The sequence below is a fragment of the Mauremys reevesii genome, linkage group 8 (genome assembly GCF_016161935.1).
Source record: "Mauremys reevesii isolate NIE-2019 linkage group 8, ASM1616193v1, whole genome shotgun sequence".
Lineage (NCBI taxonomy): Eukaryota > Metazoa > Chordata > Testudines > Geoemydidae > Mauremys > Mauremys reevesii.
The window spans coordinates 13,808,781-13,836,406 of NC_052630.1; the positions used below are offsets into that span (position 1 = coordinate 13,808,781).

At 38.7% G+C, this 27,626-nt stretch overlaps 1 protein-coding gene across 4 annotated transcripts in view; it reads right to left on the bottom strand.

Annotated features, from left to right (window-relative positions):
* The window catches only part of RAPGEF6 (Rap guanine nucleotide exchange factor 6), a 230,410-nt gene that overhangs the window by 117,021 nt on the left and 85,763 nt on the right, over window positions 1–27,626 (bottom strand). For all 4 annotated transcript variants that reach the window (XM_039486057.1, XM_039486060.1, XM_039486059.1 and 1 more), the window contains one exon: window positions 21,668–21,811. In XM_039486057.1, the coding sequence (XP_039341991.1) occupies window positions 21,668–21,811 (144 nt within the window). The remainder of the gene's footprint in view (window positions 1–21,667; window positions 21,812–27,626) is intronic.

Genomic DNA, 27,626 nt, shown 5'->3' on the forward strand with positions numbered 1-27,626 from the left:
ATTTTAAATTGCTGCATTGTGCATGAAATTCAATCCACTAAAGATTTTGGAGTGAATGCCATATTTTACAACTACTGTAAACACAAGCTCAATAATGGGAACAAAATTCTATTTCCTTCTAGTTTGGTCTTTAAGTGAAGATGACATCATCCTTTTCCTATTCCTACCAATCAGACCGAAGCTACTGCAGTTCTCTAGGGGATAAATCCGAGACCCTGCATGCAAACCTGCCAGCCTAACAGCTATGAAAAGGGTGAAAAAATTGACCTAATTCTATACTGGAGATTTTTTTTTTTAAACCTACACGCCTTATAGTACAGTGCCACAAGTTCTTTTACAATGATTTGTTGAAGATAAATGTCAGATCACAATACAACAGTGACTTGAGGAAAAATCTTGTGTGAAGATTGTTTAATAGTGATCTCAAGCAAAATACAATTTTAAGAAACGTGGTAAAGCCAGAAAACATTATTTTGTTTTTCTCATTTTAAGATTAATCCCAATTTTTCGTTGCCTATGAAAGCCTTATTTAAAAAATAATAATAATCATCTTCATCTGTGCTTCCTGAAAAACCTTCCTTGTTTCTCAATGATGCTTTCTTTTCATATTTGGAATATCACTCCATAGGATTATATCTATGCATAGATGTACGCACCCATAAATCCACCCATAAATGTATCAGAATTTTCCCACTCTGCCTGTTAGACAATCAAAACATGGACATTTATTTAACAAGACTAAATCATTGAAGAATAGGATTTTTAAACAAAAAATGGCACTAAGACACTTATCTGGATCTTTTAAATTTATATTTAATTTAAACTGGATTAGAGGTTTCTCCTCTTTGCTTAAAGAGATCCCACCAATTAAAATTATGCAAAATCATATATATTTCACAGCTGACACCAGAAGATACCACCCCCAATAGTTACCACTTTTCCCAGATCAACCCAAGAAATGCCAGTTGTTTGAATATTACAGCTGTGCAGTGAAGGCAAGCAGTGATATTAAAACCTGCAAGCACTAGCTAAAAAGGCAAGATAGTTGCTTGCATGCCCAGCAAAAGGAAGGGTGCTGGCTATGACTGCTGGACTTTTAGGAAAAAAGACCAGAACAAGTCACAGAGTGCGAAGACTTTTAGTATAACTGAGCACCCACTCTGAGCAAAGAGGCATGGCAGAAGTAGTCAGCTATAAAGATGTTCTCTCTCTGCCACTTTCTTTGAGTACAGTAACTACTATACCCTACCACCAAGTAGGTTTGAGGGATTAAAACCAGCTGGTTGCAAAGCAATCTGCCATTTCACAAACTGAAGCAAAGGGGTTTGAGCCTAAAATAGTTCATTTTCCTCTCTGGCTTTGCAGGTATTAATCTCCAAGTACAACAGCCTAATATACAAATATTCTAATGTAACAGCACCAGTATCAAGGGACTAGCATCATATATTTGTGGACTTTACATCTTTTGGAAAATGAAGGGAGTGATGATAATAGAGTGCTATATACAGTGGCAGATGCACCACAAGCTGGAAGCATCCCCACACTGCCTTGATTTAGTACTGCTGGCATGCATGTCTAATTCCCTTTCCCCCTCCCCCACATTTAACTTAAGCATCTTAAATGAATCATTGTATTTTGTAGCAAGGTTATGCTCCCATTAGAACTTCAGGAATTCCGGTTTTTCAAACAACTCTCCACCCTATTCCTGACCATTCTGAACAAGGGAAATAGGACTTAGCTTCCCTCAGTTCTTTAGGGCAACATTGCGTTCTGCTATTGGTTACTTATGTGCATCAGTTTCCACAGCAGCTAAATGCTTACTAACATGCTGTAAAAAAATCTTATTGAAAGGATCAGGAGGATTCATAAGCAGTATGAAAATATGATCTATGCTAAGTGAGAGAGGGAGGCTGTCATCATAACTAAAGTGATGTAAGCTTCTAAAATTAGAATCAACGCTACAGAAGGAACAATAAAAAGGCACCATTAATTCAATTTCCCTGCAGCCTTGGTAGCTATACTACTCCTCTTTTTTCAGCTGTTGCGTTAAACATGAAAAGGTCACCTCCCATTCAGAGCATTTGACATTTATATATTTTATAAAACTAATTTGAATTTTTATAAATTGCTGCTCCCTTCTGCAGACTTGTACGTCTGTTATATACATATACTCTATCCACATATTCATGTAGCATCATGATCAGCATAATAAACAAGAACAATTGGGGTGGGGGAAGCACCTTTACCATGGATTTCAATTTAAAAAAAAAAAATCTACTATTTGAGCAGAGATGGGCCACAACTGAAACCTTCTGTCCCTACATCGCTTCCCTGCTGAAATTAGGAATCAGATAGGGAGGGACTATGGAGGTTGCGTGATCTGAGCCTACCACTATGCACTGGATTGCAGGCTGGATCCAAAACTTGTTTTCTGGACCTGGTTTGAATACAGCCCAATATATTGAAAATCTTAGGAAGTGTCTAGTATTCCTCACTGAAATCTCACAAGAACAGCATTTAAGATTTTGCCATCACAGAATATTACTCTTGTTCAGTCTCAGAATGGAACCCTTGAACAACACAATATGCATCTGAACAGTCTCCTCGGCTAGTTCTCATCTAATTGTGACATTTGTTAGCATTTCTAAATTTGAAACTGCGGGGGGGGGGGGAGAACAAACCACTCACCACCCTACCATCAACAACAAAAGCACTGTCCATCTCTTAAAAGTCACATATATTTTAAATAGCTTAAATAAAAGCAAAAAGTACATAACACAACATTATATAGTACACAGCTCTCAGGTTCTGATGAGCCAATTATCACAATTTGTCTCTTGAACAATTTGGGGTACCAACAATGTTCTCTTCCAAGAAAAGAATTTACAACTGAATTACCCTGATGACAGAAACTTCCTGGATACAGTTAAAATCATTAAAAGGCCACTTCAAATATTTTCTATATCATTTTCCTCACTGATTACCACTGCTTTGGAAACCTGAAACTGAATTTTTTTTCCTGCATGGATTACTTCCCCTCACACGCACTATCAGCAAACACTGCTTTATTATGGTCAGGTTGTTTATAAGCATTAGCCTGCTGCAACTTATTTTTTAAGGAACTAAAAAGACATTTATTCTGAAAATGCATGCACACCTCTACATATACAGAAATTATTGACCATTTGTATTGTGGTAGCCTAGGTCACATTCCGGGTCTATCAACTTGCGAATGTTCCTTTGCATATTAGAGTTTCATATTTTTTCTCATACTCCGTAAAAGATGTTTCAACAAGTGCATTATTTGATATGTTACATAGAAATCATTTATTTGAAATTAATAAAGAACTCCAAGTAGGAGAAAGCAACATGAGTTTCTGGAACATTATAAATAAGTTTCCAAAATAGTGATATGATGATTAGAAGCCAATGAAAGATTTTGATTAAGCTCAAACAGCATCCAATTATGTGCATATTCTCTAGTTTACAATTGCTATTTTTGCAAGAGGTCCACTAGCCACGTTTATTATCCCTGAGCATAAAAGAATCATAATTAGTCTGTGGTTATTTACCCATTTGACTTTGTAGACTTCTAAAAGTTACAATGTATATTTATATTAAAGATGAATTTCACTACCTGTTTTCCAGGGATGTGGTTTCAGACACTACAGACAATGGTTTTTTCTCCTTTTCCTGTCAGCTAAGCCAGCAAGCTAACCAACAAGCTTTTGCTCACTCTTCCCCTTCTGACTGCTCCCTAACTCTGCTGCGCAAATGAGAACCTCCCCCCCCGCAATGTAAGGAAACATTAGCCTACTCTAGGCACTTGCTGGTATCCTGCACCTGAGGCGATGACATGAGTGAAGGTTTGCCCCATCCCAGAAAACAACTGACAAGAAGGATATGGCTTCAACCTGTGCAGACACTGTGGCTAGGTGGGCGAGCTTTAGAAGAATATAGCATTTGTCTTGAGTGGCAAACAAAAAAGTAGGTGGGGCTCTGATAAAAGGAAAGGGAACAACATGGATTAAGTCCCAAATTCAGACCTAGCACCCCTAATCCAAGGGGCTGCATGAGCTCATCCCTCATGATGCAAAATTTCTCTAAAGCACCCACCAGCTGAAAGCTGCATGGGCTGAGGGGATCAGATGCAGGTGGTAGTACTTGGGAATAATGTGAATCAAATGCCAATGTGGCAGAGCTCAACAACAGACTTCTCTCCTCTGTCTTCTCAAGAAGCAAAATTCTTCCAGTAGAATTAGAAGCAGCATTCCAGGCAGGAGAGACAGGCTATAGAGTAGATCTTCTCGATTCAACAATGAACCCAGAAAGATACAACATATTTGAAGGCTCTCTACTTTCAAAAAAATGAACGAAGAAGGGGATTTCTAAAGTGGTTAAGAATGAAAAAGGAAAAACTCTCAACACTACCAGCAAACGCCAGAGGGTCGCTTTGGGTCTCTTTGGATTCAGAAAAAAAGTTTGGGGAATCTCCTGCATAAAATGAAATGGAAAAACTAACTTGGGGCAGAAAACTGTGACAGAACTTCTAGAAAGTCAAGCCTGCATGGAAAGGATCATACACCAAGGCTGCTACCTCCTCCCTAAGATAGTCCAAAATAATGGCCACCAAAGCATCCACTTTTCTCAAAAGGAGGTTATTGGGAATTCAGTCTTACAGTTCCAGAAGGTTGTATTGCTCCATGGAGAAACTGGGATCTAACTGGCACCTGAATGGGAAGTCTTCTACTGAAAACTTAGAGTGCACTGAACTGAAATCAGGATGCTGGAGTCGTTGAGACCTTTCTCAAATCTACATTGCAAAAAGCTCAGAACAGAAGGAAGAGGACTCTCATGGCTTCATTTGACACTCTAGCTTTCTTAAGAGAATCTCTTCAGGAGCCAGGCTCTGGGCTAGAGAATTAGGGTACAGAATTCTCCACCTTAGGAGGTCAATTCTGTTTGGAAAGACAATCCTGCTTCCCTATAATTGGCACAGTAGGTCTGTGGTCCACTCAAGAGGCACCAGAACCAAGGAGGAATCCTCCCTTTCAGCCTTCTTTAGAAGTTTCATTATGAGGAAGAGAGAATACTCTCTGACCCTACTATTTGATAGCAAATGCATCCTGGGGCAGGGCACCCAAATCTGGGTATCTGCTGTGCTAATGAGGATTAGATGATGTAAGGCAGGATGTAAATATGTCCAGATATGGTAACCAAGTCCACCACTATTCACTGGAAAAATTCCATACACCTATTCATATAGGTAAATTGTAGTCCTTGAGCAAGTCAGCATGTCTGTTTTGCCACTAATTTGGTCATCTTAAAAAACAAGAGTGTTTTGTAGGCAAGAAAGCTTATTATGTATTCTTTTTGGGCATTTTTCTATTGTGCGTGACATTTTCCTTCCCTCCACTTGAAATATGTCAATTAGTATGAGATTTTTAGGGACAAATCACAACTGCTGATTTGCTAGTTAATGGACCCCTCCAATCTAATGTGCTTTTGTTGATATTCCATCATATCTGTGGTTTCAAACTTATGAATTTTTCATTCCTGTTGCTTCTGAACAGCAAACAAGTAGCCCCCTAGCTCAATGCCCCACACTGAACTTCAAGAGCTCCAGATCAACCCTTATATATATTGACTACTTTCAGAAAACATTTTACTTTGAACAGCTATTCTGCTTTTTCATGTGCATAGAAATACTAAGAACTTCTCAAAACCAACAGATTTTAGAAATTTGGTACTTTAAAAAAAATTGTGTACACTGAAGATAACCCTAGGCTCCTAGGAACCCTGAAACTTCAGAACCCTCCCGCAATTCCTAGCAGCTACTTCACAGAAACAGAGTTTAAAGTAGATATACATCATAATCTTCTGGAGAGCATGAAGGCTTCTTTTTCAATGTTTGAAGTGGCTCTAATACATCAAATCAACCCTAACATATAACCATACATGTACAGCTCAAGTATCCCAAAACCTTGAGTGTGATTATTAATGTGAAACAAGTGTGATATGGAAAAGAGAAGTAGGTATTGGCCAGGAAACAAGCATACTAACTGTCCAATTCCCTCATATCAAGTATTGTCAAACACATCTGAAACAGCAAGGTTTACACAGGCCAAGTGTAAAACCCAGGACACAGTTAAGCTTGGTAAGAAAAATCTGGTTCCAAACCAGTTCTATGGCCATAGCAGGATACTCTTCTAGCTCACAGCTATTATATTACACTGTGGTTCTAGTGCCAAACTCTGCAAGCCAACCAAACCAAATGCCTGTGCATGCACTATATTTTCTGAATTGTGATATGCAGTGAAAATTGCACAGGACTTGCCACAATCTCACCCCAAAACTTGATTTTAGAGAGATTAAAGAAGTCTTCCTAAAATTAATATTTAGATTTAATAATACAAATAAAAATAGGTTTGCCATACATACCAACAGTTTAGGTATATTGTGGGTTTTTTTCCCTCTTCAATTTGCATGAAAGCAAAGTCTACACAATTAAACTGGCTTAGCCCTTTAGTGAACATCACATATGGCTTCCACGTGGTTAATATATGCAAAGTCAGGAGTGAGACAGGTTGGATCACAGAAACTCCTTTGGGACTGCCAACTGATGTGCTGAGACTACTTCTAACCCATTTTCCCTGGTAGCTTGGGACTCCAGAACATTGCCTGTTTGAGCCAGACAAGCTAGTCTGCTACAAACCCAGACCCAGGTCTGAACAACATCCCCCAAAAGCTGCAGGCTTAACTGAAAACAGCTTAAGAAGTGTTCCTGTCTCCAACACTCAGATGCCCAGCTCTCAATGGGGTCCAAATCCCAAATAAATCTGTTTTACCCTGTATAAAGCTTATACAGGATAAATTCATAAATTGTTTGCCCTCTATAGCATTGATAGAGAGATATGCACAGCTGTTTGCCCCCCCCCCCCCCCGGGTATTAATACATACTCTGGGTTAATTAATAAGTAAAAAGTGCTTTTATTAAATACAAAAAGTAGGATTTAAGTGGTCCCAAGTAATAACACAGAACAAAGTGAATTACTGTACCAAGCAAAATAAAATAAAACACGCAAGTCTAAGCTTAATACCGTAGGAAAGTGGTAACAGATGATATCTCACCCTCAGAGACGCTCCAGTAGGCTTCTTTTACAGACTAGCCTCCTTCTAGTCTGGGTCCAGCAATCATTCACACCCCTGTAGTTACTGTCCATTGTTCCAGTTTCTTTCAGGTATCCTTTCGGGGTGGAGAGGCTCTCTCTTGAGCCAACTGAAGACCAAATGGAGATGTCTCCCAGGGGCTTAAATAAACTCTCTCTTGTAGGTGGAGCCCCCTTCCTCTCTCCTATGCAGAACCCAGCTGCAAGATGGAACTTTGGAGTCACATGTCCAAGTCACATGTCCATGCATGACACAGAACTTTACAGGTGGCAGCCATTGCTCATATGCTACCTTGAAAGTCCCCAGGAAGACTTCTTATGTGGATTGGAGTCTTCCAAGGTCTATTGTCTGTTAAGTGTTTCTTGATTGGGCACTTAACTTGCAAATTCCTTTCTTAAGAAGCTGACCAAATGCTACTAAGGCTACTTAAAATCAAACAAGTACACAGCCAATATTCGTAACTTAGAATACAAAAATGATACATGCATACAAACAGGATGAATATATCCAGTAGATCATAACCTCTGCAGAGATACGTTACATGGCCTATCTAGCATAAAACATAGTCTAGTTATGTCATATTTACTTTCATAAGCATATTTTCCATAAAGCATTATGGGGTGCAACATCACAAGGAGCACTCAACTATGCATTCTTTTTCAGCCTAAGAATACAAAAACATTTACCACAAGTGTTTCTAGCCACATTATGATAAGCCTATGCATAAAAGAAAAGGCTGTGCTAGTTACAGATGAAAGCATAATTGGGTTGGTTTAGTCCAATACATCATATTGAACAGAAACAACCCATGGGGAGGAAATAAAAAGAAAACCAAAACAAAGTGCAGTATCCGTATAAAGTATGCAACATCTTGACCACATTTCCTTTAGAGACTTTTCTACGAAAAGCAGCTCATACACCAATTAAAAATACAACTACAGTGAAGTACGGTTGAAGAAAAGTTAAGGATCTGACAAAGTCACAAAGAAAAGGATTTAAGGTTTCCAGAAAGGCTGATAATCCATTTTATAGGCCTATAGGATTGCCTCTCCCCACCAACACTATATGTGATGTACTACAACTGTGATCAGCAGAGGTGCTTGAGCTAGAGTCCCAGTCTGGTTTACATATGACAGAGCTGCCGGCAAGGCGTTTTCTATGAGGAATATGACTGAAAAGGTCCCTTCAGCGGTTCAGAGCATAGATTTGTTAACCTTCCAGGCTTGCTCCTCTTTTTCCCTCAGGTATTTAGAGAGGGAGTTAAGAGTTATGGCTGGGAGGGGAGGGGAGAAGTAGATTTGGAAGAAATAGATGGTTCAGAGGTTCCTATTATTATTGTAGGTAAACAAATATTCTTTTATTGCATAGACAGTTTATTAGGTATGCTATGAATTTTTATTTATTGTGTATTTTTATTTAGCAAAAGGTAAATGTTGGAAAGATAGTTCACATATTGGCATGAAGAAGTAAATCAGAGCAGGCTGGACTAGTACCTCCCTCCCACAAGGAAGACACGAACTGCTGCAAGTTTAGTCAAGGGTTGGAGAATTCCCTAGTCCACTTACTACTGGAAAATAGGAAGGTTTGCCTGGAAAGTTTGGGGGCTTAAGTTATCAATTTCCACAGAATTTAAGATTTCACTTTAAAATAAATTGTGAATGCTTTACGATTGTGAAACTATATGGCAGTCTTTCTAATACAAATGTGAAATAAATGTAAACTAATGAGCATTGTCTTCTGGAGTTAGCATGCAGACAATACCAGTGCATCTACTGTTGTGCATTACTATGGCAAATACTAACTTAGTGAAATGAACAAGATTGTTCTATATTCAGAACCCTGTCCTCCAGAATTACGTTAATTTCAGGCTGACACTTGAAGAAGCATAAACAGCAGCAAAGGTAAATGCTGGAATTATTTAGGAACGAGGCCAGAGAAAAACAGAATAGTAGAGACCTGTGCTTACCCTCACAGGAGGGAGAAGAGAGAAAGCTCCTCCTCCCTTACAGCAATCAGAGGGGTAGAACTTCAAATATGTTGATGCCTACAAGAATAAGGAACTAGCCTGTGACAAGAGATATAAATCAAAAGAGACATGAAAGATAAAAACTGACGTAAAAGTCAAGGATCGTCACCCTAGCAGAAATCCCTAAACCACTCCCTTCCCCACAGTAACTCAACATTTTTAAAGGCCTAATGCTGGTGATTCAGTCAATAACGAGCTTCACCTCTGAGTCTGTGATGAAAATGTCCTACCCAACATTTCGGAAACTGTGCAATCTTTCAGAGGTGATATAAGAAACAGCTGCTGACATACATGACCATTAAAATATATCCTGGCATATTTTTGAAAGAAGGGAGGACTGTTAATTCTAGGAACCTGGCCAAATTTGAGTAAATACAGGTGACCACCTAAAATAAATTTCCTGCAGTTTCAAGTGGATATAGTTTTCTTTGCTTGTTATGTAGTATTCTTGTATGCCATTAAGGAGGTGCACATTTCACCCCAGAGCTGGTTGGATTTCTGAAGCAGACACAGTGATTTTATATACAATCTAGATTAGACAGATAGATAGATAGAATTTGTAAAGTCTAAAGCACTAAGGGTATGAATACTATGTTATGAATGTATGGGGGTTGCACTAATTATGTCATTTTTTTAAACAATTTTCATTTTGGGAAGACCAATTTTAAAGACAGTACATACAGAGATTACCAGAAGGACATTTAATAACAGTATATAGTTTTCAAAATATCAAAATGAGCTATTTTGAAAGCTACATATTCTGTCTCATTACTTGACAGTAAACCTTTAAGGATACAAAATAGGATTTTCAAATATACTTTTTCTACTCTATGTAGTAATATTTCATAACCGTCAATGTTTTGCAGACTGCAGACACACATATTAATTGATTTGGCTGGCCGTCTGGAAAGCACCTGTGGTTTATGCAAATTGCCAAAAAAAATGTAATGCATTGCACCTTTGAGCATTCAAGTTCCTGCTAATGATAATCATAATCAGTGACATACTATGCCACGGACAAGTATTTGATGGTGGATCAGCTGACAACTAACAGAATCAGCACTGAAAAATTAATAAATACAGACAATAAAATAAGTGAAAACTTGATTAATACAAACATTTATTTGGTGGTCCTTCCCTTCCTTAAAAATAAAGGAAAAGGTACAATAAAGAAGTCATCATGGCAAAATCATCACTGAGTATTAGACAGCTTATCTTCTTGCTCGGCCAGTAATCTTGGATGCCATTTTAAACCTGTTATATTCTGCCTCTCTTAGCCAATGAATTGGCATTTAGCCAGACAAGCAGTTTCCTCTAACAATTGACACCATCAGTTAACAGCCCTCTGTAAGTGATACAACTATCAGTCCTCCCCCCATTCTCCAAGACAAGTATGTCAGCCCTGCAATAATTCTGGTTTCTAGCTCACAGATTCAGCAGTCTCTTGTGTCTCAGACAAATTTTGTTGCATTTTTGTGAAATGTACTGTGGCCATGCCTACAAACCAGACACACATTCTCTTCCCTGTAAGCATTAACATGGCATGCAAACTGCAGACTTAATTTAGATCTAGTGCATAAAAAAAAAAGTAAGTAGTCTGCTCCTTCTAGACTGTTCAGGAAATGAATACACCACAGATGCAACTTCTTTCTGCTCGCACAAATAATCATTTAAAATGACATGAATAGGCCACAAATGCAAACACCTAACAATTGACATGAGTTTTTGCTTGGGTTCTTCCCCAATATATGTTCTTAACAAATCTACGAACACTAAAGACCTGTCTACTAATACATGTAATATATGTAATTCATAGAAAGGAGCATGAACCATTACAGCAGAAAAAATGTTAACATCTAAGTTAGAAGACATAAGTGGCTATTGTAGAATTATAGGACTGGAAGGGATCTTGAGAGGTCATCTGGTCCAGTCCTCTGCACTCATGGCAGGACTAAGTATTATCTAGACCATCTGTGACAGGTGTTTGTCTAACCTGCTCTTAAAAATCGAGAACAATTTACCTCCCTCTTCCTTGTTCTTTTATGTACTTGAAAACTGTTATGCCCCCTCTCAATCTTCTTTTCTCCAGATTAAACAAACCCAATTTTTTGAGTCTGCCCTCATAGGTCATGCTTTCTAGACCTTTAATCATTTTTGTTGCTTTTCTCTGGACACTCTACAATTTATCCACATCTTTCCTGAAATCTGGCACCGAGAACTGTACCCAATGTTCCAGTTGAGGCATAATCACCACAGAGGAAAAAAGAAGAATTACTTCTTGTGTCTTTCTTATAACACTCCTGCTGATACAGCACAGAATGATGTTTGCTTTTTGCATTTTGGGGGGGGGGGTGCAACAGTGTTACGTTGTTGACTCATATTTAGTTTGTGATCCACCGTGACCCCCAGAGCCCTTTCCACAGTACTCCTTCCTAGGCAGGTCATCTCCCATTTTGTATGTGTGCAACTGATTGTTCTTTCCTGAGTGGAGTACTTTGCATTTGTCCTTGTTGAATTTCATCCTGTTCACTTCACACCATTTCTTCAGTTCATTCAGAACACTTTGAATTTGAATCCTACCCTCCAAAGCACTTGTAACCCCTCCCAGCGTGGTAATGTCCACAAACTTTATACGTGTGCTCTCTTTGCCATTGTCTAAATCATTGATGAAGATATTGAACAGAACCAGACCCAGAACTGATCCCTGTGGGACCGCACTTGATATGCTCTTCCAGCTTGACTGTGAACCACTAATAATTACACTCTGGGAATGGTTTTCCAACCAGTTATGCACTCACCTTGTAGTAGCTCCACCTAGGTTCTATTTTCCTAGTTTGTTTACGAGAAGGTCATGCGAGACAGTATCAAAAGTCTTACTAAAGTCAAGATATACCACATCTACCGCTACCACCACATCCTTAAGGCTTGTTACTCTGTCAAAGAAAGCTATTAAGTTGGTCTGACACAATTTGTCTATGTTATTACTTATCACCTTATTATCTTCTACTTGTTTGCAAATCGATTGCTTAATTATTTGCTCCATTAACTTTCCAGGTACTGAAGTTAAGCTGATTGGTCTGTAATTCCCCAGGTTGTAGTTATTTCCCTTTTTATAGATTGGCACTATATTTGCCATTTTCCAGTCCTTTGGAATCTCTACCATCTTCCGTGACTTTTTGAAGATAATCGCTAATGGTTCAGATATCTCCTCAGTCAGCACCCTGAGTATTCTAGGATGTATTTCATCAGGAACTGGGGTGATTTGAAGACAGCTAACTTGTCTACGTAATTTTTAACTTGTTCTTTCCCTATTTTAGCCTCTGATCCGACCTCATTTTCACTGCCATTCACTATGTTAGATGGGCTCTTCAAAGTTCCTATGACAAAAAAAATATCAAAAACAGAGAAGCTAAATTACCTCTTTGCATTAGTCTTCACTTCAAAGGATGCTGATAAGATACCTAAGGTAAATCTTGGCCCCTATTGAAGTCAATGGCGAAACTCCCATTGACTTCCTTGGGGTCAGGATTTCACCCCTACTCTTCAAATAATAAAGATGAAACACTGTCGAAGTCTGAAGTGCCAAAAGACAAGCCGCTGGAACAAACTGAAGTACAGAAGAGCAATACATTATAAGGACTGGGTGATATTTGCTTGAGAGTTCTGAAGGAATTTAAGAATGGAGAACAGATTGCTATTCCATATAACTAGAGGTTAGCAAATGTTGCACCAATCTTTTTAAAAACAAAACCACCCCCACCCACCCCCAAAAAAACAACAAAAAAATGGTGGTTGGGGTGATCCTGGGAACTACAGATCAGTGAGCCGTGTTTCAGTACCAGGTAAATTGGCTGAAATTATAGTTAAAACAGATTACAAAACACCTGGATTAAGCATCTTGCATGGGCAGAGAGAATGTACTGGATTAGTTCTGATCCGGTATGCTAGTTCTTATTCCCACCACCACCCAAACAAGTGATATGTCCTCTCTCAATTACATGATATTCTAGGTTAATAACAAGATCCTCTGAATAGAATTACATTAAATATATTGTACATTAAGTAAAAGAACATTTTCAAGTAAAAGAAATTTGCCACTCAAGTACTCTTCATTAGCAGATTGCTGTAAAAATGGATACCTCTACATGTCGCCAAGAATATTATTTAAAAAAGATGTGAATATTCAAGTACACGAAATACATGGGAAATACATCCTAGAATACTTAAGGAGCTGGCTGAAGAGATCTCTGACCCATTAGCAATTATCTTTCAGAACTCATGGAGGACTGGAGAGATACCTGATGACTGGAAAAGCCAAATACAGTACCTATCTATAAAAAGGGGAATAAGTACAACCCAGGAAATTCTAGACCAGTCAGCTTAACTTTGGTACCCAGAAAGATAATGGAGCAAATAATCAATCAATTTGTAAGCACCTAGAAGAAAATAAAGGAAAAGTAACAGTTAACATGGATTTGTCCAGAACAAATTATGTCAAACCAATCTAATAGCCTTCTTTGACAGGTTAACAAGGCTGGTGGCTGGGGGGTGGCAGTAGATAGCTCAGTGGTTTGAGCACTGGCCTGCTAAACCCAGGGTTGTAAGTTCAATCCTTCAGGGGGCCACGTAGGGATCTGGGGCAAAAATTGGTCCTGCTAGTGAAGGCAGGGGGCTGGACTTGATGACCTTTCAAGGTCCCTTCCAGTTTTAGGAGATTGGTATATCTCCTATTATTATTATTATACAGTATCTCGACTTTAGTAATGCTTTTCATACTGTCTCACATGACCCTCTCACATCTATGATTCTAAGATTCTGTGTCCTGTTTCCCCCCACTTTTCACTTTGTGGCAATTTATACCCCTGGGGCATACAGAGAGAGTACTGCCTATGCTGCCCAAACACAGGAATTGCAGCTTTCCCTAGACTTAGTTCTGCGTCAGTGCAAAGGACTAGACCAGATAACCTACTGAAATCCCTTCTAGTCCTGTATTTCTATGATTAAGAAAACATCCCAAAGAAAAGCCAAGATTGTGCTACATCTCTTACACCTTCTCATCCTCTTACTATAAAATAGTTTGAAAAATGTTGTCTTTCAGAGAAAGGGCAATGTTAGTTTAAAATATACAGTACTGAGCTATTAATAAGGAAAAGGTTGAGATGTAAGTGAGCACAACTTCTTGGTAGATACTTGTGTATTTTATAATTTATTGTATCATTGCAGTATGTATTATTTCCATTAAATTTTTATATTTAAAATGTGAGACAAGATGGGTGAGGTAATATCTTTTATAGGAGCAACTTCAGTTGGTGAGAGAGATAATTTTTTGAGCTTACCCAGAGCTCTTCTTCAGGTCTGGGAAACATACTCAGTGTTACAGCTAAATAAAATTTACCTCCCAGGCTAATCTTTTGAAAGCGTTGTACAGGTTTCCTTTGAAATCCTCAAAGGAGACCTTCAAAACACCTTAAAAAGACAAGCCTAGGACAGTAGTTCTCAAACTTTTGTACTGGTGACCTCTTCCACATAACAAGCCTCTGAGTGAGATTCCCCCTTATAAATATATAAAAAAGTGTTTTTAATTTAACACCATTATAAATGCTGGAGGCAAAGTGGGGTTTGGGGTGGAGGCTGACAGCTCGTGACCCCCCCTGTAATAACCCTGCAACCCCCTGAGGGGTCCCGATCCCCAGTTTGAGAACCCCTGGCCTAGGATCTTAATTCATAACTTTGCTAGACACTAACAAACATGGACTGAAGAGAGAGACTGGATTTATGGCTTATTACAACAGTCTACAGCCCACTAAACCCATCCCACAGCTTCACCCTACCCCAAATGACTGGAGAGGTGTTAACTTAACACACATTTCAAGGGATCATTCAAGGTGAACTACTTCTGCTAAACAATCTGTTCTACCTTGTATTTTGCTGTGATGCTCTGAATATGGGCAAGTCTACACTACAAAATTAAGTCAACTTAAGTTACGTCGATGAACAGCGCCTGGAGTAATTAAATTGATTTTGCATGTCCACACTTGGTCAATGTAACTGTAGTGTAGACCAAGCCTGCATTTCCTAGACCTGAAGAAGAGCTCTGTGTAAGCTCAAAAGCTCTCACCAGCAGAAATCAGTCCAACAAAGGTATTACCTCACCCACTTTGTCTCTCTAATATCCTGGGACCAACTTGACTACAACAACATATTTAAAATGTTACATCCTGGCTGCTTTCACATAATGACAGAAATTTTTTTTAATAACCATATGCCATTAGATTATAAATTATGCATTATTAAATCTAAAATTTACAAAAGCTGTACACTAGACATAGTGACCCGCCCCCGTGAAACGTGTAAATTGTTGTGACCTGGTTGTAGTTTTTCCCACATCTGTCAGAAATGCTTACTAAATAAATGACTACCCTTATGAGACAGATTATAAAAAACAAACTGTAAATTATTTAGTGCATATTCCATCTATGCCCATTGGGATGATTATTTTTGTAAATTAAGAATGCTGGTAACATTGTCTATCACACTGAGCATTGAACTGGGAACTACTACTGCTACTGATCTGCTGTGTCTCCTTAGTCTCTGTCTCAGTCTCCCACCTGCCAAATGGGGATAAGTGTACCTACCTAGCAGAAGTACTGTGCAAATGAATTCATGTCTGTTTATAAAGAGAGTACAAAGCTATGTAAATGGTAAAATGTCTTCCGCATGAGTGAGGGAAAGGGAGGTATAAACCTTGCCATTATATAATCAGTTTTTCATCCTGTTAAGGGGGGGAAAGGACACTGATTTTTCCAGAGAGTAGAAATACTGCTGTGACACAACTCTAAGAACCTGCAAGGATATACTAAGAAAATAATCTGTAAGCTATACAAACATGCAAACTTCCACTTTCACAAAACTAAATTAACTAGGCCAATGTTGTTTCATTTTTTTTCCTTTAACCACTGTTTAAATTACCTACATTAAAAGGAAAAAATATGAATGCACAGAGAAGACAATATAAGCAAAATGCAAAAGGAACTCTGTACTTTTATTGCAATTTGCATTTTAATTATTGTAAATTCATGTAGTTTACTGAAATAACCCTCTTAGCTTCTAGTGCATTTCCCCATAATACCAAGTAACAGTCATCAGGAAATTAACAGTTTAGAATACTTTAATAAAGTTAAATTAAACTATTTGGCAGACAAATGACTAATATAGGACTAGATCTGCAGCTGCTCTGTGTATAAAACTTCCTCTGACATCAATAGGAATTCCATACATGCAGCAGCTGCAAACTCAAGTGTCTGAACAGCGGCACTTAACAAGTTATGTTTTATAAAAACAAAGATTAACCTTATTCTTAATCATGAGTCACACTGCATTTAATGTGCAGAAATTTGCACATTTAAGAGGTTAAGGGGGCAACGTGGAGAGTCCCTATGCATAGGAACAACACAAGGGAGCCTATGGGAAAGAGATTTAGACTGGGGTAAACCACCAGAAACTCTGAATCATGAACAAATAAAAGTTTAGTTCTAGGTTAAGTCTTCACAGCAAAAAGGTGTTTTATTAATTTGGGGTAGCTAACTCAGATTTAATTAGCACTGCAGACAATGTGAATGGCATTTAACTAGGGTTAGCAGCTTGAGTTTCAGCCTATACAATACCTGGGGTTGAATTCAAGCTGCCAACTTGAGTTATTAGTTGAAGCTGTGTCTTCACTGCAATGTTAGCCCAAATTAACAATACACGTGTGTGTGTGTGTGCGCGCGCGCGCACACGCAATGGAGACATACCCTTGGCTTAGAGATTAAAAGGTTACATGTGCCAGAGAGCATTCAGGCTACATCTACACAAGGATAAGAGACCCGCAGCACTACTGCAGCTGGCCTGCGTCAGTTGACTTGGGCTTGAGGGTCTCGGGCTGCAGGGCTGAAAAATTGTTGTATGGTTTCAGGCCCGGGCTGGAGCTTGAGCTCTAGGACCCTCCACCCTCGCAGGGTCCCACAGCTTGGGTTCCAGCCTGAGCTCGAACGTTTATACAACAATTTAGCAGCCCAGTAGCCCAAGCCCTGTGAGTTTGAGTCAGCTGACCAAGGCCAGCTGCACGTTTTTTTATCCCTGTGTAAACATACCCTCAGAGTCAAAAACTCACACAAATAATGCTATGTTGTATACTTATGACCTTTGGAGCATCCCAGTGTCAGTGTACCCCAACACACTATGGTTATAATCTGTGTCTAAAAAGATGCCATGTAAGATATCCTTGGAAAACTACTAAACTCACAGATCATTAATATTCCTGCATAATGGCTACACAAAGTGTACATAAAAAATTATGAATATATGCTGAAATTATGGAAGGCATGTCAGGGGAGTTGGTAAAAAGGTCTGCCTTAGATAAAGGAATATGTATTTGATTCTCTGACCAGCCCAGTCTTCAGGCAAAGACAACAAAGGTCCATTTTTACAGATTAGGTAAACAAAACTATTAAGCTACCAACAAGTGGGAGGAGAAAGAACGTAGAGCTTCCTTTACTATCAGACACCACGTCACCTTCTTCGCAGCTTGAATAAACTTTACTTTCAGGGATAACCTCAAAAGAATCCATTTCAAAGGCTTACTGATCTATAAAGGCAGGTAGGCAGAATCTCAAGTGATAAACAACTGAATGAATTGATTGTATACAATGTTACTTTATTATACAAGTGTATAAAGTGAGTTTTTTTTCTGGAAGCTAATGGCACAGTAGTGATCAATATCATTGTGAAAAGTATGTATTAATACTATATGAGAAATATCAATATTTAATGATATTACGCTTTAAAGTCTGTGGCCAAACAGGGAGAAACAGGTTCCCTCCCAGACAGGAGGGACAGCAGCTATTTACCTGTTTCCTATGTAAATTAAGCAAGGTGTGATCAAAAACAATGGAAGTCTCGTTTACATAGAAATCAACAAGGGGATGAGAAGACACAGGAAGAAAAAACAGCAGGAGGTCATCCTGCCTCTTGAAACAAAATTAGTGAACTTTGGAAGATATAAGCAAAGACAGAAGTCATCTTTGGCATCCATCTCAAGACATACACAAGGGAACAGAGCTCTTGCAACCTGAGAAAGATGGGTCCTTCAATCAAAGGGATGGGGTTTGAAGTCTCTGGAATCTGAACATAGGTGAAAAGCATGCTTTGGCAAAAATCTTTCACCCTCTGTGGAAGGTCCTGACTGAGGAGAAGCTAGCCATGGCTGGGAAGAATGAAGACTGGTCAGATAAACCATCTTGAACAAAGCCTGTACCATACTAGATTAAGTTTTAGATTTTTAGATGTGTGCTTTCACATTTATTTGCTTGTAATCCTATCTTTATTTCTTTTACTTGGCATCCCTTATCTATGTTCTATTGTTAATGAATTTGTTTTATTTTTACTGTAAACCAATTCAGTGCTGTGTTTAAAGGGAAGAGTGTATTAATTCCAGTTAATAAGCTGTGATGTGCTTTTTATCTCTTTACAAGAACAAATGAACCATATTATGTCTCTCAACTGTCCAGGAGAGGAATGGGACATTACAGAGCACATGGTTTGGGGAAAATTCAGGACTGGGTGCGTGCTGGGGTCACCTTGCTGGTTGTAACCAAGACCAGAGTAGGGCTGTAGATTGTTTGCTGGGGTCAGAGCTGCTGAACTAGTGCTGTCAAGCACACACACCCTTCAGAGTGCGATCTGCATGCTTGTAGGCTGGGTGTGAGCATTGTAAGGCAGGCTGCAGGGTAAATTGTGACCACCCCTTCTTGGTCTAGATTTACCCCCCCTCCTCCTCACCCAGACTCATGGACTACAGGATTTTAAATACAAATACCTAAAATGGACTGATTTATACCCTGAATGTAATGCAATGAGTGCCATATGGAATAATGTGATCATTAAATATGGCTTAAATAGAAGATCTATCAAACCACATTCAGCCTCTATCAAAGAACAGTTAGCCTCAGGCAGAAAAGTGAAACAACATACTGCAATTATTAATTATAATCCTGTCAGTGAGGCAAATCTGTTGGAACGTTTGTAAACAACTTCCCAGCTCTGGGAGGGATGCTATTGCAATGTCTTGCCTATTGCAAACTACAGTCAAAGATTCTCTACACCACCTTTAATCACAACCATAGTTAAATATATAAGATTTTTTAGAGTTTGATTCCTGAAAATCTTTTCACACATTGTCTACTGCTTGTACTTTTTTCATCATTTGTTTCTGAAAAGCCGACATTGATCAAGTTGTAACTGCGATCACAATTATATATAGAGATATCCCCAGTGCATAGTGTTATAGACAGATATAAGGACTGTAATTATGAAGTACTGTCAGATGATAAAATGTATGTATTGATATGCTGAAATGTGAAAAGGTAATTATAAGAGAGTCAATGGTTTATCTGAGATTTTCAAAACCTTAGGGAACCAAAGATCTTATATTAGCAGTATATTCGCTACTCAGTGTGCACAAGTAACTCACACCAATGCTAATGGGATTTATATCTGCATATGAAGAAGAAACCATATTACTTAATGCAAGATGTTTTAACTAATTATTTTACTAAACTTTGACTAAATTTAGTGAAATCTGCACACCCTTTTCTTTCTTTTAATAATTTTGTTACTTGCTGAATGTGGAACAGGTAAATATATTCTATTATGTTTTGATTTCTTAATCATCAGTCATTTGTCCACTGAAAAGCTTTTTTGCCACAGAAATTATCTGAAACTGTCATACAGGTAGCAAAAGGTCATGATATATAAATGATATTGGTTTCTCACTTCAATCAGCTGTTAACCAGCTGAGACAACCAACTGACAGATTTCCTTCCAGAAATGTAGTTTGTGAAACCAAACTGCATGGAATTAAACTTGGTGCCTAAAATAGTTGACTCTGTAGATCCTTGTATCCTTCAAAATCATATGGACAGAATCACAGGATCTGTTATTCATGAGATTCTCTCTTCCTTACAAAGTGGTCAAAGAACGAAAACTTTGAGAACTACTGTTTTCTATGCTTATTCAGCTATAAATAGAAATGCAATGGAGGAAGAAAGATGTATATTTTGTCACAATCACACAGGCTAGACTTTCATCCATGATCAAACACTTAGGCATTTCCCAGAGCTAGGGGACATAAATTCTCACTTTGGTGACTAGCTCAGTTTGTTTACTAAATCTTGACTCAGAACAAAATACATCACGCATCCTGAAACGGGGAGATACAGGAAACTGAACCTAAAGTATATACTTGCTGTTACAGCAACAATAGCCTTTCTGCTGAGAAGACAAATGCCAACATAACCTATACTCCCTGAAGTGCCAATGTTTTGGAGTTTTTTAAATTATCTTCTAAAAACATTAATATTTAATCACAAGCAAAAAAAACTAATTTACTCAAACAGTCAGAAAGTAGTTGAATTTCAGGTTTATGATTGTGTTATAAATGCTTTGCAAGCCTCCCAACAAGAAGAGACCATCAAGGTTGTGGGGGGGGTTTAGGTTTGTATTTTTTTGTTTCAGAGAGAATGTTAATTTGTTTTCCTTTTCCTGGCCTGAAGACTCATTAAAATTTGGCTCCACTTAAACCCCAACATTATAAAATAGCAGAAAGTATAATTTCTGGTAATGTGAACATTTTTCATGATAATTTGTTTGATTTGTTGGTAATCTGATTTAATGTCAAACCAACAAAACATCTAGAACAGTTACTTTCAAATGAAACCTTTTGTGTGGCCCACACACAAACAACCCACCACTAACAGGATTTTAGCATGCAATTACACAAAACTAGTGGTAAACAGAACCCTGTAGAAAAAATATTGTGGCCTGAGAATCACAGCTGCATTTACCTTGGCACAATACATACATATATATTTAGCAATATTTAGTGTGGTAAATACCCTCTTGGATGGCTAATTTCACCTCACCAAATTCTGCTGTTTTCAAGTAAACTCTCAGATCTTTATACCGAATTGAAAAACAGGTGAAACATCAAGATATGCATTCATATTGTACAGTAGCTGGGATTTCATAAAATACTTTAACATGATCTAAACTGAATAGAAAAAACAAATCTCAGCATTTTAGGATGAGTACTTGATTTAAAGATATTACAAAAACAACCACCAAGTATCCATGGAGGTCTTTGAGGACAATCCTTTCACTGACCAATAACCTTCTAAGCATTTTCACTATTACACACAGCTGCAGATCCATAAACCAAAGCATTTTTGCTCTCAACTACTGAACCTGAACTGCCGCCTATAGCTATAAAATCCAAAGTGTTCTCAGTGTTCTCCAAGGAGAAAAATGTTTACAAATAAAATAAAAACAAACTAACACTATCTCCTTCTGTCCCTGACTCTAAAAGACCCAAATGCTCAGACAATGAGAAACCAACTAGGCTGATCCGTTTTTGTTAGTGGAAAACATGCTCACCAAAAGATAACTGCTAGCATCCACATTGTCTGTGATGGTCTGACGTTCTCCCCGCTGGTTAATCTTCCTAAACCTTCGCCGAGACTGCCTGAGGGGAACTTCTCTTTGCAGGATATTCTCTTCATTGTCTTTGGAATTCTCCACCTGAAACACATGTTCAGGATCCTGGTTAAACATCCAATTCTTCCATATTATTGAAAGTCGGTGGAGTTTTATTAAGCTCATGAGGAAGGCATTAACATTAGCTAAGAACAGTTAAGTCTTTCTTAGGAAACAGACTACACAAATTTCTTAAGCAAATGCTACGTGTCTTGAAATTATGTTATTACAATGAGCTGGAGGCCACAGTTTCCTTCCAGGAAACAGTGTTAAAAAAAAAAAAAAAAGTCCGTCTGCCCCCTCCCACCCACGCACACATATCCTTTAGACAAAATCACTTACAAGTAGTAAAGACTTCTTGTTGCACTTACACATACTACACCATAACAATTACAATAATTACATACTGCTCAGTTCAAGGGGCATCATCAACTCAAAAAAATACATTTGAAAATTTTATACTCCCTCTGGTTAACGAGGTTGCTCATTAAAACATGTTAGCTTGTTTGTTTTAAATAATATAATATGATTTTACAAAGTCTTTGCAGTGTAGACAGGGCACATCATGCTTAAAAAGGTGTTAGGATTATCCATGACCAGCTAGGTCCTAGCCCATCCATCCAACAACTATAAGATCTCATCCATTATTAATGACCACTTCACTGAAAAAATATAAAACAACTTTAAAAAGAAATAACTAGAAACTGCCATGAGCGTTTCACACTCAACTTTATTTGGGTATAAAATTTTTTTTAAAAGCTGTGTATTTAAACATAAGAACACAGGTAAACAACATTAAGTACTGTACTTGTATCTAGCCTGTTCCAATTCCTCCCCCACTCTCCCCCAAAAAAGCAGGCCCATCCTTCCACATTTCCTTCTGATGTCTTGGAAAAACATATCACATCAGGAAACAGAACAGACATGTATATACAAATAAAGCTACATCCAGGCAAAGAATTCTTCTAACATATCTTTAATACATAGCAGTTTCTACTTTCTTATTTCACATATTTAAAAGATTTAAATTTGGAAATTCAAAAACACAGCTATAAAAAATTCCTACTGAAACAGAGACCGACAACTTTATTGACTCTTAGCAGTCATCTCAGTATACCTTCATAAATTTACTCAGGTTCAGAAGCATACAAGGAGGAATGGAAACAAAAAAGAGACAGAAAGAGTTGGAAGACAGTAAATAAGCAAGTAACTAAGAACACAGAAGTTATTCATGAATATGTTAAAAACTCACATTCTACATTAACTGAGGCAGCAGGTCTCTATGTCAGGCGGAGAATATAAATAATCCTTTACATTTTAAACTTTTCTTTTTTTTTTTTTTTAAACACGGAGGAAAAAATAATATCACTTGAAAATAGCCTCAGTATAGTTTCCTTTCTAATATACGAGACATTATGCTCCTGACTGGTGAACTGACCAGGCGGATGCAAATCTGACATCACAGCTGGGAACAATACAAAAATTTCAACCTCACACCACACTGGTACCAAAAAGGAGACAACTAAGCAGGTGTCCCACTAGCATTTAACATTATTTCACAGGGTTTGCAAAGGCAGAGGTAAAAGACTAAAGCAAAAATTGGGTTTTTACTTAGTGATAACACTACTGTGAGACCCATGAAAGTAGCCATGGCCAAAATCCTGAAGTTTTGCTTCTTATAAAGTGGTTCTATTAAAGTAGCCAAAATAATGAACTATATTTCATATTATCTTACATGCGCACACACAAACACACAACACATGCAGTGCTTTACTAAATGTATTATATGCTTCTAGAGTCAGGAGTGGCAGACGCTTCCTAAAAGTGGGGGGCCCACTGGCACCCGAAACCGTGGCCTGGCCTCCCCACATCACCCCTTCACCTGAGGCCCCGACTCTTCTCCTCAAGACCCCGCCCCCATGCCGCCTCTTTCCCCCTGAGGCCCAGCACTGCCTCTTTCCCGAGGCCATGCCCCCTGCTCACTCCTCTCCACCCCCTCCCTCACCTTCCATCGCTCACCCTTACCACCAGTAAAAAGGGGTGCGACCGTGGCCTTCCCTGTTCTGATGCCCCTGTCTAGAGTCCAATGAGCTGTTAAGTAGTTAAGACAAGGTGCTTAGCTTTGTTGCAGACTACAGTGGGAACTGAGGGTGCTCAGCACCTTGCAGGAGCAGACAACGTTATATAGTTTTGACACTGATGTTCACAACATGACTGACTATTCCATTTTCAGAGAGTCTTAAAACTGTGGAAAAAGAATACTGTACTATACTGTGAGAGGAAGCTATTTTTCTTCCCTCATTCTAACTGAAAACTAAGCAAATTAGGCATGAAAATGTTTTTGCTTTATGTTAAGAACTAATCAATCAACTGTTAGTGGAAACTAAGTAACTGAGGCACCTGCTTCCTTCAGTTAATACCGCTACTGTACAACTGAAAAAAAATACCAAAAAAGCTGGGAAGCCCTTTGTACTACAGCACATGTAAGCATCCTATTTTCTACAGAATTCTGATTCCCGTTCCATCCAAAGCAGTAGAGGTCTCAAAACCTACAATAGTAGGCTATATTAAAGCAACCTTTATAGGTAGGTAGAGTTAATAAATGATCACTCAATTGTTGCAGAATTCAGCAAGTCAATAGATTGGTTATAACCATGATTTATAACCATCTACAACAGCTTCCACCAATGTGCTTATTATAGGCAGTGCAAGTAGTGATGCCTATAGTTAACATTGCCTGACACTTCTTACTATATTAAAGGCTGTGTTTTTGAGTGCTTATAACTTTGCTAAACTTAAACTGTTCAGGCTGAAGTTTTCCGTACTGGATGTCTGCCTCAGACAGAATTTGTTTTAAAAATTTCTGCAAAAATGATTCAACCATTTCTGAGAAAAAAGTTAGCAAAAAAACAAACACAAAACAAAAACAAAAAACACCATTGTTTTGCCCATGTAAAAAATTTCTTCCAAGAGTAGCTCTAGCAGGGACTTGAAATCTGGCAGTGGGATCACTGTGGCATCAATAATACGACTTTTGCCATAAAATATCCACAAATATGGCCACACTATAAACCTCTAAAAATCTCAGTTCGCACATGCCCAGTAAAGACTTGTTAGAAGTTTGGCAGCTCAATTCTCCGAAGATTCCATCTATGCTGAACATGCTCCATCCCCTGATAGGTTTCAGGGTAACAGCCGTGTTAGTCTGTATCTGCAAAAAGAACAGGAGTACTTGTGGCACCTTAGAGACTAACATTTGTTTCAGCATAAACTTTCGTGGGCTACAGCTGCATCCGAAGAAGTGCTAGTCTCTAAGGTGCCACAAGTACTCCTGTTCTTTTTGCATCCCCTGATAGCTCCTATGGGCAGACCAGACCGCATATGCATCATCCCCACACAGTGGCTGAGCATGCTCCATCCTGAGGCTGCAGAGGTTTAGCAGGATTTTCCCTTGCAATTGCTTCTTCCACCTGTCTAGGGACACTGTGGCACCAAGCACTGTAACTTGGGGCAGAGAGATTATCTCTCCTGTGCTCTCAGAGTTCTTTCTGCTGATCCCAGGCAGTGTGTGTTGGGGTGGGTAGGGAGGATTGAAGAGGAAAAGCTAGGAGCATGGAGAGGGTGGGGAGACAGACACGGACAGAAGCAGAGGAATGGGGTAAGGGACAGGAGTGGGGTGGACAGACATAGGGATGGGCACTGGGCAAGAGCTAGGGAGAGGGAAGGAAGAAGCAGCAGCAGGATAGGGAGGAAGGAAATGGGCAGGAGCCAAGCTCCTGTGGAAAATATAGGATGTGATCATATAATTAAAGACTAACATTATGCCTACAAAGAAGCTGACTGAAGTTGCACAAGCAAATTTAACTCTCAAGTTTCCAAACTTTTGAGTGCTTGACTTTGCAACTTTAATGTTTTAATGTAATTTTTTGGGCTATAACAACCATTTATATAATACACATTCCTCATGTCCGTAAAATGCTTATAACATCTATTAATCATTATCAACCGTTTATAAATAAAACCTTAATACAAAGTATTACATAGACATTTTATACCCTCCACTAGCTCCTGAGGACCAAAATTGATCTACATCTCTCAAAAATTTGAGATGCACGTCTTTAAGAAAATTAAATTGCTGAAAAAAAAAAATCATGGAAGAGATTAAAGTAGGAAAAAAATTATACAAAATCCAAGAATATTCCTAGCAGGGACAAATTCAAGCCAACCTAACTCACTATAAATTTCTCTCTTTTTTCCCCTCCTCTCTGTGGTGCTCTCAACAATTCATTCTTCAGGCCAGGCTCACAGCTGCCTGAGAGGAATCATACTATGTATAGGAGTAGAAGGAGAAGCAAGTATTTTAGCAGAAAGGAGACCTAGCCTTTCCCATATCAATTCCCTAGTCAAAGGGGTGCTAATAAAATAAAATAACTCTACAAAGTGAATAGAAGCTCTTCCTCTATTTTTCTTGTTTGCGCTGACACACTTTTCACACCATATAAAGCACTGTTTGGCAAATATTGTCCATTAAAATACACTTGAAGTGGTTTTGTAACATTTTCCATTTTGCTCCATAAAATTACTATGTATGCCAGTGCTACAGGGTGAGCGTAGCCAGTCCCTCATCAGCTCACTCCAACTTGACTTACTTGAAGGCAGGGGAGCAGCAGAATGGCTTACTCACTAACGTCTCCAGGACAGGAAAGCTACACCCAAGAAAACAGTAAGAGTGCCAGGAGTGGGGAGAGTTTGAAGGATACTTCCCTGGCAAGGATGATCTCCCAACAGACAGGCTCTGGAGGTTCCTACTGAGAAGAGTGGGGCTTCACACTATCAAGAAAGACTACAGTGGCTGTGCTGGCAGAGGGACTGAACAGGATGGAGAAGGAGCATCGATATGTTAGAAGACACCAGAGTATGGTATGGAGAGACTCCCAGCAGAGGCTGATGGAAGGTCCTGTTAGGAAGAGTAAGGACTTAAGAACTATATCCACTTGGTGTGGGAAATGGATTGTATTTGGGACTTTTTGTCATGGACTGAGTTGCACTATGCTTTTATTAATAAACCAACCTCAAGGAAGGATATTATTGAAGCAAGACAGTCTGAAGTGGAATCCTTGGGTTACCTGAGAGGGCAAACTGAGGCAAGCACACGTATCCTGCTATGACCCGCCTTAAGACAGCACTCCAGATGGGACCACCCTCTGATAGCCATTAGTAGCAATGCTTCCATCTTTTCTAAACGTTAAATAACCATTCCTTTTGTGTGCTGTTTCTTAAAGACTATGAGCTTCATCATCCCATGGATATGTAAACCTGACACTGTTGTAGATATTGGAATGCGCTCACTTGTCAAACCTGATGATGGGTATTGTGAGGAGAGATGAGGGGGGGAATGGAGGAGAGATACAAGCCCTCATGCTTCATGCCATTAGCAACCTCTAATTGAGACACGGTAGGGAAAAACTTCCCATATGGGCTGGTTATTCAAAATTATTCATTCCAGGGTTTCACGCATCTTCCTCTGAAGCATCTGGTATTTGCCTGGGACATAGAACATTAATGTGATCCTATATGGCAATTCCTATGTTCCTGTGAAAAGAATAAAGTGTTGGGGAGCCTTGAACATTCTCTACTCTCAAGAACAGAGAATCAGTTGTCTTTTGATTTCCAAAATGTGTGGCTCCACAGGAGATGAATTGCCAACTGTCAAAGGATTAAACTATAAATCCTGCAGACTTGATACAGTACTCATGGATAACAATATAGGTTCACTAAAATGGAAAGTTGAACCCAGCACTAAGTAAAATATATTTTGGAAACAGCTGAAGATACAGAGGATCACAGCACAGAGCCTCTA